Here is a 14294-nt window from a genome sequence, read left to right as displayed (position 1 = left end):
AAAAAAAAAAAAAAGAAAGAAAGAAAGAAACTGATATAGGAAGTATGTAACTTCTCCAAAATGATAACTGTGAATGGAAAAGCTAGGAAACTTGCAGTTGAAAAGTAAAGTTAACTCAAATCCAGTAAAAAATGTTAGTCCCTTGCTACTCAAAGCATGGTTTTAGGGACTAGCACTATCAGTATCACCGTGAGACTTGTTAAAAATGGACATTATCAGGCTCCACCCCACAACTGCTGAATCATAATCTGAATTTTAACAAGCTCCAAGATCCCCAGATGGTCTTTATAAACATAAAATTATGAGCGACATCCTGTCTGTCCTACATACAGAAGAAGAGAGAGAACACTATCTTATGCTGGTGTGAATGTGTATGAAAGATGGGTAGATACGAAACATTTGGAGAGATAGGGTTAATGTATTCCACTAATGCAAACCCTATTATAAATACTACAAAAGGTAGCTCAGCGCCCGTAGCACAGTGGTTATGATGCCAGCCACATACACCGATGCTATGGGGTTCAAGCCTGGCCCAGGCCTGCTAAACAACAATGACAACTGCAACAAAAAATAGCTGGGCATGGTGGTGGGCGCCTGTAGTCCCAGCTACTTGGGAGGCTGAGGCAAGAAAATTGCTTAAGCCCAAAAGTTTGAGGTTGCTGTGAGCTGTGATGTGACAGTACTCTACTGAGGGCAACATAGTAACTCTGTCTCACCAAAAAAAAAAAAAATATTTCAAAAGCTGACAGTTGTTGTCAAATTGATAATTGGATTATCAAAGATCAGTAAAAAGCCTGCGGAATTCACAAGCTTAGAAAATACAAGGTTTTGGGGAGGTATGCATGATGAACTACGTCTTGGCCCTTCCGAGGTCCCTAAGGGCACAGGCCTGGGAAGCACCTATTGCAGATTCTCCAGGTAAATATAAAATGGAAAAAAAGGTAAACCCTCTCCTAGGTAGGAGTTAGAGACTCAAGGAAATTCAGTGCGGGAAGAAGACACAGGAACCAAAGTGGCAGAAATGACAGATTTTTTTTTTGGTGGGGGGGGAGGTATAGAATTCAGCCAGGATTAGAGATACTCAAAGGATTAAAGCAGGAAATAGAAAAGAATGCAAAACCATGAACTTTCTGACTATTTTAGTAACAAAATGGACATGCTGCTTGCAGAGAAAAAAATAAAGGAGATAATCCCTTCACAAATGTTATGTTTTCATATATTCAAAGTAGAAATTAAATATTGTTTCTTAACTACTCCAAACATATTGTTGGTTCCCATTATCAAGTGTTCAGCTGACATCTCTATGAGGTATTCCTTACCACCCCATTTAAAACTGAAGTATCAGCTTAGTACCTGTAGCTCAGCGGCTAAGGCGCCAGCCGCATACACTGAGGCTGGTAGGTCTGAACCCAGCCTGGGCCTGCCAAACAATGACAACTACAACCAAAAAATAGCTGGGCACTGTGGCAGGCCCCTGTAGTCCCAGCTACGTGGGAGGCTTTTAGGTCCAAGAGTTTGAGATTGCTGTGCACTGTCATGCCAAGGTACTCTACTGAGGACAACATAGTGAGACTCTGTCTCAAAAAAAAAAATAAAATACAATAAAAAGAAATAAAAAAGAAATATCCTTCCTAATACCAACATGCCAGCACTCTCTAGCCTCCTGTCCTATTTTATTTTTGTCTAAAGCATTTGCCACTTTCTAAAGTATTCTTTATTTATAAAGATTTATTATCTTTTTGTTCCTACCAGAATTAAACTATAGCAAAGTCTTTTTTTTTTTTTTTTTTTTTTTTTGCAGTTTTTGGCCAGGGCTGGGTTTGAACAGTCACCACCCTAGCAAAGTCTTTTTCTATTTTGTTTACTACTGTTTTTCCCAGAGCTTAGCGCTTAGCTCATCACGTGGAGTAAATATTTGCTGAGTAAAAAGTTCAAGAATGAATTGCCAAGTACACAAGTATCAAAGGAAACATGAAACAAAAAATTAAGAAGTTTTAAATACTTGAATATATACTCTAATTATAACATAAGCTTCATGAGAACAAGCATTTTTATTTATTTTGCTGAAATGTAAGAATGGATAAAAAAGAATGGTCAGTATAATATACCTGACACAGCAATGCTAACTATGAATCTTTTTTTTTAACATAGTAACAAATGTAAGATACATTGTATGCATATTTCAGTTTTAAATGCAGTGGTCAGAGACACTTAACCCCTAAGGTGGAGCTCCAAATACATCTTACTTTAGCTGAACCCAGAGAAGTGTTGAGGTAATGCCAAGGATGTGAGTGAGTCAGGACACTACATGCTGCTTCCCAAGTTAAGTGATATAAAGATCAAAGGTTCCCTCGTCTACCAGAGAGATCATGACACTTATCATTTCTCCATCCCTATATAGATTTACTCTCTTACCTCCTGTACCAGGTAGAGGGAAGGAAAATCTTTTGCCTCCTAGCTTGGCTAGTTTTGGAAAGCAATTATTATGAGATGAGAAAATCAGAGTACAGCCAAGCGAAAAAGGGACATGGGACAGCCTAGGAAAGAAGAATACTTTTTTTACCAGAGTTAAATTCTATATTATAGCATCCAAAATTGTATATACACCACAGATGTATTTAGAAATTTACAAGGGTGGTGAAAGCAGGCTATAGTCTAGCAAATGTGGAATTGGAATCATGGCTATGAACTGCTTAGGAATAAAACTAAAAATTTTAAGAGTATTCTTTATCTGTCAGTATATTGGCAGATGAAAAATATTCTTTATACATGGGAACTTATACAATGTCATCTTAGCAACCATAAAAACATACAAGCAATAAATAACCAACAAACTATATTTAGGGGGAGAATAAAGGCCTATTTTAAATATAGACAAAATGTGAAGTAGTAAACCGTTTTACCTGGAATGATCCAAGAATATCTTTTAAAGGCTCTTCATAAAACTCATCTCTTCCAAAGAACAGCAGCAACTCAAAGAAACTCCTAAAAGAATAAGTAAATGATAATTTTCATTACTTTTGTGAGTTTTGCTACAGTTTAAAAGATTATCAAGCAGTAAGAGCTATCTAAAATCAAATAACTGGCTCAGTGACTGTAGATCAACCGGCTAAGGCGACAGCCACATACACCAGAGCTGGTGGGTTCAAATCCATCCCAGGCCTGCCAAACAATGACAACTACAAACAAAAAATAGCTGGGCATCGTGGCGGGCGCCTGTAGTCCCAGCTACTTGGGGGGCTGAGGCAAGAGAATCACTTAAGCCCAGGAGTTGGAGGTTGCTATGAGCTGTGATACCATCGCACTCTACCCAGGGCGACAGCTTGAGGCTCTATCTCAAAAAAATTAATTAAATAAATAAATAAATAAAATAAAATATACTAATCATTTAGAATATTATATTTTTAGTAAAATTTTAAAAGAACTCTTTAACTATAAAAATGTATCCAAAACTATAAAATAAAACAATTACATTATTCATGCCTACTGATGACCCCAGTGCAAAAAATTTTAATGGCCTACAAGGTCACAAAAATGGGGCTATACTTGTAAGGCTAATCTGAAATGGGGACAAAGTCCAGCCTTATCCCAGTACAATAAGGTCCCACAGAAAACCCAAAATCTAATGGTTTTCAGAGGGATATATAAAATTGACACAAAAACAAAGTTACATAATCACCATAAAACTCTTAATAAACATTTAGATTATAGGCTATGCCAAAAATTATATCTAATAAATGGTACATGCTTCCCTAAATTCTAGGTTTACCTTGAGTATCCCATTCCTAAGAGGTCTGCTCAAGTTCTGTGACTACTCCTTTTTAAATAAATTGTTTGGAAAATACTGTCCTAAATACTTTCTGTACTTTCTTCTTCTTTTTTTTTTTTTGAGATGGAGTCTCACTTTGTCACCTTTGGTAGAGTGTCATGGCATCTCTAGCTCACAGCAACCTCTTGGCTCAAATAATCCTCTTGCCTCAGCCTCCCAAATAGCTCAGACTACAGGTGCCTGCCACAAGGCCCTGCTTTTTTTTTTAGAGATAGGGTCTCACCCTTGCTCAGGCTAGTCTCCAACTCTTGAGCTCAAGCAATCTACCCACATCAGCCTCCCAGAGTGCTAGGTTTACAAGCATGAGCTATCAGACAGGGCCAACTTTTATGTACTTTCAATAATTTATAAGTTTATAAGAAAAGGAATAGGAAAAGTAGTACAAATAACAAATCCTGCAAAATTATAGATTTCAATTCATCTAGCAGATACTCAACTATGAATAAAGTTGTTTTTTATAATTTTTTTGCCTATAAACAAAATAAACCACTAATAAAGACTAAAATTTTAAAACTCAAACATAACTATCAGAATATATAGTTTTGAAAATATACATAATATTAAACATCTAAATATTATACAATTAAACTTTTCTAAATACAGCACAATTACTACACACCCAAACTGACATTTTTTTCAATTGGACTGGCAAAAATTTAAGCCAGTCAAAAGCAAAGTGGTATGTTAAGAAAAAAAATCCTTGCTGATTTCCTTAATTAAAAAACTTCTACAAGTAATTTAGGGGGTGGGAGGAAGGACCTACAATACAACAGGAAACTGGGAAATAAGACTATTTCACAGAAAAGAAGCAAGTGAATTTTTTTCAAATAGGAAAAGATGTTCTACTTTATTCATAATTAATCAAAAATATGTATAAAGATGAAATTCCATTTCATTGTGTTTATAAAAATATAAAGAATTGATGTATTCTATGACAACTCTAAAATATAGAAATAGGTCCTTATATCTTATTGGAAGGGACTGTGAATGGTATAACCTCTTTTGAAAGCAAAGCAGCAATAATCATCAAAACTTAAAATGCACATACCATCTGACTTAGTTCCATCTACAGAAATTTTATCCTCTATATATACACACATAATTTTGAAGACATATATACAAGGATATATATCACAAATGATTTGTAGTAGCAAGGGACTAGAAATATCCTACATGTCTACCATAGGGGACTGAGTAAATTAACTCTCTTACATATAATAAAATATAATGCAAATATTTATAAGATAGTGAAAATACAGTTACATGTATATAAATGGATAAGGAAAAAATTTCAAGATATCCTGTTAAGCAAAGATATACAATTATATTCATTACATTATCTTTGTATAAAAGGAGGTAAGAAGGTGGACGGCACATATACACCATATATAAAGTTTATACATTGTCAAACTATAGAGGGATAGCTGACAAACTATTCCTATGTATAGGGTAAAGAAGAACTAGGGGTCAAGGATGAAAGGAAGAATTATTTTTTATTAACACTTTTGCAATTACTTTACTATCAAAAAATTATGAAAAATAACATCAAAAGTACCTCTAGAATCTTCTTTATCCATATTAACAAAGCACTAATTCACATTTGTCTCATCTTTAAACTTCTATTGGACCTGTCACAACTCTTGCAATTCTGCAAAATCTATGCTATTACCCAAAATTATCCTTGCTATTACTCAAAATCCATGTTCAACACAGCTGCTATTATTTACTTGTTTATTTGTTTATACATTTATTGAGACAGAGTCTCACTTTCTTGTGCTCTGGCATCACAGTTTACAGCAATCTCAAACCCTTGGGCACAAGCAATCCTCTTGCCTCAGTTTTCCATTTTTAGTGGAGATGGAGTCTCACTCTTGCTCAGGCTGGTTTTGAACTCATGAGCTCAAGCAATCCACCTGCCTTGGCCTCCCAGAGTGCTGGGATTACAGGTGTGAGCCACCACATGTGGCCTCTTTTTAAAACACTGAAATTATCTCATCTTTACAGATTTTACAAACTGCTATTTGGACCATATCATCTAAAGCAGATATTTCAGGTTAAATCTAGATTACTTTTGAAAAACAGGACCCCCTATGACACAATACTTGTATTTCTCCATGGCAAAATAAGCTTCCTTCTGATTTGTCAGTATCCATCACTCTCTCTTACTTCTCCAACACACTGCCTGCTTGATATATTTATTACTTACATTCTCTTCCTGTTTTATTTAGGTAATAATGATATTCAGGTATTAAAGATAAATGATTAATAACAAAAAACTTAAATTTCTTATCATGACATAAGAATCTTTATGTCTGATCCAAACCTAAACTTATATATCTTTTACCTAATTTCCATGCTTTGTGATCAAAGGAAACTACTAAAACTCCTGTTCTTTCAGATCTTTCAGTATGTTGCTTCCTTAAGACATACCTACACAACTTCTCCTAACAACTGAGCCTAACGCCCTGGACAAAGGTGTGAGGTATTCTTACAATGTTGACAAGAATGTAAATTGGTTCAGTCTCTACAGAGCAAATTGAGCAATATCTACCAAAATGACAAGTCTCACACTCTTTAGTCTAGAATACCGCCCTTACGATATGTATAGGATATACTATTATCTTTGTACACATTTCAGAAGCCACTTGTACATGCCAGTTTATTATAAAGGGTTGTTGATAACACCAAAAGACTAGAACAAAAATTAAATAATCATTGAAAGGAGACTAGTTAATTAAATTTTGACATATCCATAAGAGCAAAATATCCTATAGTCAATTTAATGATTATGAAGCTCTTTCTATGCTGATGGGGAAAGATATCCATGTGAAAAAAGGATGTACAAAACAGTGTATAGAGTACACTAGGGGTGGCGCCTGTGGCTCAAAAGGGCAGGGCGCTGGCCCATATGCCAGAGGTGGCAGGTTCAAACCCCAGCCCCGGCCAAAAAAAAAAGTATACAAAAAAAAAAAAAGAGTACACTAGCATCTGTCCAAAATAATGAAAAAGTATGGCTTTTTTTTCTTACATATGCACAAAATATATCTGAAAGGCAACTCGAGAAAATAACAGCACAGATGGCTATATGAATTGAAATTAGGCATGCAGATATAAATGGTGGGGATATCTTATTGTATACTGATCATCCTTTTTGAATTCTGAACTATGAATGTGTATCACCTACTCAAAATTTAAATAAAAATTTAAAGAAAAAATCTTTTTTTTAAGAGACAGAGACTCAACTTTGTTGCCCTCAGTAGAGTGCTGTGGTGTCACAGCTCTCAGCAATCTCCAGCTCTTGGGCATAGGGGATTATCTTGCCTCAGCCTCCCTAGTAGTTGGGACTACAGACGCCCACCACAACGCCCGGCTATTTTTTTTTATTATTACAGTTTGGTTGGGGCTAGGTGCAAACCCGCCACCCTTGGTATATGGGGCCAGCACCCTACTCACCGAGTCACAGTCGCTGCCCAAAAGAAAAATCTTTAAAGAGCAATGCCCTTAAAGAGTGCACTGTATACACAGGGATGAGAATGACGGCAAACTTTTCATCAGAAAAAAATGCAAGCCAGAGACAGTGGATGCACTTCTTTAAAGTATTGAAAAAAGGAAAGAAAAAAAAGCAAAAAAACAAGTGTTTTTTTGGCTAAAGCTCCAACCAATGGCAGTATCTTTCAAAAACAAAGGTTTCTGGCTTCTGGTTTAGTCTGGCTAAATGGTGGGAAATTGGAAGTCACAAAGAAGGAAGAAACATAGATCTCTTGCCCTCTGTTTGAGGATCCTCCACAGAAGTAGTTATTAGGTATCTCTTCAGAAGTCCTCTCTTATACAAGTTGCGCTTCTTCCCCTCATCAACCCTCTCTTGCCCCTGGACTCTAGTAATACCTCCTTCTTCCTTAGACTTTCCATATGTATAACAGCACTTTGGTACAGTTGCTAATGTCTGGGTTCCCTATCCCACTATATCCTCTCGTTCTCTTAGATCATCTAACACTTTTAAAGGTGGTTCTATGAATTAAATTAAATCCTTCTCCTAAATTATCTAGTATTGTTTACATTTCCCTAATTGAATCTTAATTGAAATTTATCTTAATCAAAAAGAAAATTAAAAAAGAAACAAAAACAAATTTATTGAAAATGATTCCCTTAGGACAAAGAGGAAATTATTTCTTACCATTACTTCAAAATTGAAATGAAGAACCTTTTCAAGATATCATGGCTTAAGAAAACTATAGCCAAGGCTAGGCCCAGTGGCTCACAGCACTGGAATTACAATCCTAGCATTCTGGGAGGCTTAGACAGGTAGATTGCTTGAGCTCAGGAGCTGGAGACCAGCCTGAGCCAGAGCGAGACCCCGTCTCTAAAAATAGCTGGGTATGGTGGCAGATACTTCTAGTGCCAGCTACTTGAAAGGCTGAGGCAAGAGAAATCACTTGAGCCCAAGAGTTTGAGGTTGCTGTGAGCTATAACATCACAGCACTCTACCAAGGGTGACAAAATGAGGCTGTGTTTCAAAAAAAGAAAAAAAAAAAACTATAGCCAATACAAAGAATTTATGACTAAGACCCCAAAGACAATTACAGCAACAACAAAAATAAATAAACAGTACTTGATTAAATTAAAAAGCTTCTCCCCAGCAAAGGAAATAGTCAACAGAGTAAATGGACAACCCAAAGAATGGGAGAAAATATTTGCAAACTATCCAATAAAGGGCTAATATCTAGAATCTACAAAGAACTCAAATAAATCAGCAGGAAAAAACAACTCCATTAAAAAGTGGACAAAATAGGCTCGGTGCCCATAGCACAGTGGTTACGGCACCAGCCACATACACTAAGGCTGGCAGGTTTGAACCCAGCCTGGGCCAGCTCAACAACAACAACTGCAAAAAAAATAGCAGGGCATCATGATGGGCACCTGTGGTCCTAGGCACTTGGAAGGCTGAAGCAAGAGAACTGCTTGAGCCCAAGAGTTGGAGGTTGCTGTGAGCTGTGACACTATGGCACTCTACCCAGGGCAACATAGTGAGACTCTGTCTCAAAAAAAACAAAAAGTGGGCAAAATATATAAAAAGTAGTTTTCTCAAGAAGATAGAAAAATGGCCAGCAAACATAGGGAAAGATGGTCACTGTCACTAATCATCACGGAAATGCAAGTGAAAACCACAATGAGATCCCACCTTACCCTTATCAGAATGGCTCTTATTTAAAAAGTCCAAAAAAAAAAAAAAAACAGATGCTGGAGTAGATGAAGAGAGAAAGGAATGCTTCTATAGTGTTGGTGGAAAGCAAATTAGTATAATCTTTATAAAAAACAGTATGGAGATTTCTCAAAGAACTAAAAGAACACCTACTATTCCATCTAGCAATGCCTCTACTGGTATCTACCCAAAAGAAAATAAGTCATTTTATCAAAAAGACACCCGCACTGTTTATTGTAGCACAATTCACAACTGCAAAGATGTGGAATTAACCTAAGTACCATGAATTGATGAGTGGATTAACAAAATGTGATATATGTATGCCATGCAATACTACTCCGCCAAGAAAAGGAATGAATTAATGTCTATTCCAGTGATTTGGCTGGAACAATAGATCATATCATAAGTGAACTATCTCAAGAGTGAAAAAAACAAACACCACGTATTCTCTAATGAACTAATGGACACACAGGGACACAGAAAGAAGTAAAAATCATTGGAAATCAAGAAAGAGGGAAGGAAAAAATTGGTGTCACTGGGCGGGCTTCATTTGTTTCTGTCTGCATAGATTTTACATTTCTTGATTATTGTATATCTCAAAACCTTTATAATGACACACATATTAGGAAAATAAATATTTTTCAAAACTATACATCCTTCTAGATTCTTATATATATGAATACAGGTAAGAACAGGCTATTTCTTACTTTATCACTTTCCACTATGATCAACACAAATATACCAGTTAATAATCCCTGTGTGTGTTTGCCCATAAAGTGATTCCAGTCTTAACCACTTTTCTTCTCAATCTATAAACAGAGCAATAAAGACCAAAATTACAGGAAAAAAGATGCTAGTCACAACTAGCACCAAATGAAATGCTGAGTTTCTAACCATAATGTGTGTATACACACAGACACACAGACACACAGACACACACACATATATATATTTTTTAATTGAAAAGTAAATTTATTTCAGGTTAACGTGAGGGTACAAACAACCAGGTCAAAATATTTGATTTTGTTAGGTAGAGCCCCTCTTGTGGTTAACATGCACAAAAGATGTGCCAAACACCATGACCCTCCTCCTTTGTTACCCCTCCCCCCAACTTGAATTGAAATGAGTTTTTCTCCTATGTGGGCATGCATTAGATCATCTACTGGCTTCATATTAGTATAGAGTCCACTGGATAATTACTTTTCCATTCTTCTTATACTTTACTAAGAAGAATGTGTTTCATTTCCATCCAGTATATTACAAAAGATGTGAAGTCACCATCTTTTTATATGGCTTATAAAAAGTATAAGTATACCATGTAAAAGTATAAGTATACCAATACTTGCAAAGTATTCCATGGTATACATATATCACAATTTATTAATCCATTCCTGAGTTGATGGGCATTTAGGTTGTTTCCACATCTTGGTGACTGTAAATTGAGCTACGATAAACAATCTAGTGCAAATGTCCTTATGATAAAATGATCTTGTTATCTTGTTTCTTCTGGGTAGATGCCTCATAGTAGGATTGTGGGGTCAAATGAGAGATATAATTTGTATTCGTTGAGGATTCTCCATACTTCTTTCTATAGAAGCTATATTATTGTGCAGTCCAACCAACAGTATAAAAATATTGCCCTCTCTCCACATTCATACCAACATCTGTAGCTTTGGGAATCTGTGATGTGGGCTAATCTTTTTGGGTTTAGGTGATATTTCAAGGTTGATTTTCATTTGCATTTCTCTGATCATTAGGGATGATGAGCATTTTTTCACATATTTGTTATCCATTAGTCTATCTTCCTTAGAGAAAGTTCTATTCATGTCCCTCGTCCCTCTTTTTTGTTGTTGTTGATTGAGTTCTCTGTAGTTATCAAGCCTTTGTCCCATTTTTTTTTTTTGAGACACAGCTTCAAGCTGTCCCCCTGGGTAGAATGCCATGGCATCGCAGCTCACAGCAACCTCCAACTCCTGGGCTCAAGCAAGTCTCAGCCTCCCAAGTAGCAGGGACCACAGGCACCCGCCACAATGCCCAGCTATTTTTTGGTTGCAGCCATCATTGTCGTTTGGCAGGCGTGAGCTGGATTCAAACCCGCCACCTTAGATGTATGTGGCTGGCGCCTTAGCCACTTGAGCCACAGGCGCCGAGCCCCTTTGTCCAATTTATAAATATGCAAGTATCTTTTCCCATTCTGCAGGCTGTCTATTTGCTTTGGTTGTTGTCCCCTTAGCCATACAGAAGCTTTTTAATTTAAGTAAGTCCCATTTATTTATTTTTAGAGAAGTCTTCTTCATAAAATCTTTCTCCAGGCCCATAACTTCAAGAGTTTTTCCCACACTTACTTCTAGTATTTTTATTGTTTCATGCCTTAAATTTAAATCTTTTATCCATCTTGAATCAGTTTTTGTAAGTGGTAAAGTTGGGTCCAGATTTAGTCTTTTACATGTGGTTATCCAGTTTTCCCAGCACCATTTATTGAATAGGGATTCTTTTCCCCAGTGTGTGCTCTTGTTTAATTTATCAAAGATCAGATGGCTGTAAGATGTTACTTTCATCTCATGGTTTTCTATTTTATTTCAAATGTCAGTGTCTCTATTTTTGTGCCAATACCATGCTGTTTTGATCACTAGGAACTTGTAATATAGCCTTAAGTCTGGTAGGGTAATGCCTCCCAGCTTTGTTTTATTACTAACAATTTCCTTGGTTGGGGGGGTTGGTTCCATACAAAATGAAGAATTATTTTTTCCAAATCTTGGAAGTATGGTGATATTTTAATGGGGATTGCATTGAATCTGTAGATTGCTCTGGGTAGTAAAGACATTTTCATAATGTTGATTATTCCTAGCCATGAGCATGGTATGTTCTTCCATTTGTTAATATCTTCTATTTCATTTCTTCAGCTATCATAATTTTCTTTGTAGAGGTCCTTCACCTCTTTTATTAGGAATACTCCTAGGTATTTCTTTTTCTTTTTTTTTTTTTTTCGCAGCTATTGTGAAGGGAATTATATCTTTGATTAGCCTCTCATCTTGGCTGTAATTGGCATATACAAAGGCTACTGATTTGTGGACACTGATTTTATATCCAGAGATGTTACTATATTTTTTGATCACTTCCAGGAGTCTTGTGGTTGAGTTTTTGGGGTTCTCTAAGTATAAGATCATATCATCGGCAAAGAGCAAGAGTTTGACCTCCTCTGTCTCCACTTGGATGCCCCTTATCCCGTTCTTTCACTTGATTGCTTTGGCTAGAACTTCCAGCACTACATTAAATAGTAGTGGCGACAGAGGACAACCAGTTCTGGAACAGCTTTGAGTTTTACTCCATTCAGTATATTAGCTGTGGGTTTGTCGTAGAAGGCTTCAGTCAGTTTAAGAAATGTGCCAACTATGCTTATATTCTTAAGTGTTCTAATTAGAAAAGGATGCTGCATTTTATCAAATGCATTTTCTGCATCTATTGAGAGGATCACATGCTCTTTGTTTTTCCTTCTGTTGATATGGTGAAATTACATGTATGGATTTGTGAATGTTAAACCAACCTTGTATCCCTGGGATGAAATCTACTTGATCATGGTGTATAATTTTTTTAATGTGTAGCTGTGATCTATTAGCTAGGATTTTATTGAGAATTTTTGCATCTATATTCATTAGTGAAATTGGTCTGAAGTTCTCCTTTTTAGTTGGATCCTTTCCTGGTTTTGGTATCAGGGTGATGGTTTCTTTATTAGAGAAGATCCCTTCCTTCTCAATTTTTTGGAATAATTTCTGCAGTATGGGAATAGCTCTTCTATGAAGGTTTGATAGAACTCTGGTGTGAAGCCATCTGGACCAGGGCATTTTTTTTTGTTGGGAAGTTTTTTTATTGTTTCTTCAATCTCAGTGCTTGAAATTGGTCTGTTCAAGAGATCTATTGATTAATCAAAATTGATTATCAAATGCATTTTCTGCATCTATTGAGAGGATAATATGATCTTTGTTTTTCCTTCTATTGATATGGTGAAATTACATGTATGGATTTGTGTATGTTAAACCAACCTTGAGATAATCTATTGGTTAAGTCTAGAAAGAGGGTGTGATTCTAGGTATTGATCCATTTCCTCCACATTATCAATTTTCTGGGCATAGAGTTCCTTGTAGTAGTCAGAGATAATCTCTTATATCCTTGTGATACCTGTTATTTCTCCTTTATCATTTCTGATTGAGGTTATTAGAGATTTTATTTTTCTGTTTGTAGTTAACCTGGCCAAAAGTTTATCAATTTTATTTGTCTTTTCAAAGGACCAGCTTTCTGTTTTGTTAATTTTTTTGAATGATTCCATTGTTTTCAATTTCATTAATCTCTAATTTACTTTTGGTTATTTCTTTTCTTCTGCTAGGTTTGGTATTAGATAGTTCTTTTTCCATTTCCTTCCATGGTCAATATAACAAACGCACTCAGTTATCCAACACTGACTTTAGCTACAACAAATCCTATAAACAAAATACCTAATTATTGGTAAAGAACAAAACAGTATTGATAGAATTTAGTAAGGAACAGAATTAAGAACACCATCTGCTTCAAAAAGGAAGAACATCTCTTCTATAGAGAGAGAAGCTGCAGAAAAGGAAAGCTAGACAGCCTAGTTCTTTCTCTAAAATAAAAGAATCACCTACACAAGTGATTACTAAAGATAATAGATGAAAAATTGAATAAGGTGTTGAGTAAGTATTGGTTGATAAAACTAAAGAGTTAAGAAGCAATAAGAATGTTCCATGTCACACACAAAAAGATACAGACTGGGCCTCATAAGACCTTTTGTGGGACCTGTCCCCACCCAAAAAAACATACCTTTATAATTACAACCTTTCTTCCTTTGATTTCCAGGCTATTTCTTAAATTGTTAAAGTCTACAAATGCTATGTTTTAAACACAGAGCAACTCAGCAAAATAATCAAAAAGAGTCAGCCATCTACTATTCCAGCCCAAGAATATCTAGCCACTCTAAATAATAATCTGATTATACCCACTTAGCTCCATGAAAGAGAGGACCTTGTCATCTTCTGTCTTTCAACTTTGCCACTGTACATATACTAAATGCTACGAGTTCCCTCCTCCAACTGATCCTTGTGGACCTAATGCCTGGGAGGCAAATATTTACTGTACCATCATTCAGTTCTGCCTAGAATGCTGACATCTATGAACATTTTCTGTCCACTGGGTGAAAGGAAGGTTGGAAGGCAGCATTAAAATGTGCTTTTAATTTACATAAAATTGCCAAAG

At 36.0% G+C, this 14294-nt stretch overlaps 1 protein-coding gene across 3 annotated transcripts in view; it reads right to left on the bottom strand.

Annotated features, from left to right (window-relative positions):
- Window positions 1–14294, bottom strand: part of ZNF654 (zinc finger protein 654) — an 87215-nt gene that overhangs the window by 46917 nt on the left and 26004 nt on the right. For all 3 annotated transcript variants that reach the window (XM_003783931.3, XM_023509708.1, XM_023509707.1), the window contains exon 3: window positions 2904–2985. Coding sequence is in view for 2 of the 3 variants with exons in the window: in XM_023509708.1 (XP_023365476.1) it covers window positions 2904–2985 (82 nt within the window). In the remaining variant the exon portion in view is untranslated. The remainder of the gene's footprint in view (window positions 1–2903; window positions 2986–14294) is intronic.

Source organism: Otolemur garnettii, unplaced genomic scaffold (assembly GCF_000181295.1).
Source record: "Otolemur garnettii isolate 467f Iridium unplaced genomic scaffold, OtoGar3 scaffold00009, whole genome shotgun sequence".
NCBI classification, from domain to species: domain Eukaryota; kingdom Metazoa; phylum Chordata; class Mammalia; order Primates; family Galagidae; genus Otolemur; species Otolemur garnettii.
Note: the sequence above shows the minus strand (reverse complement) of the source record. Positions and strands in the feature narration are given on the sequence as shown.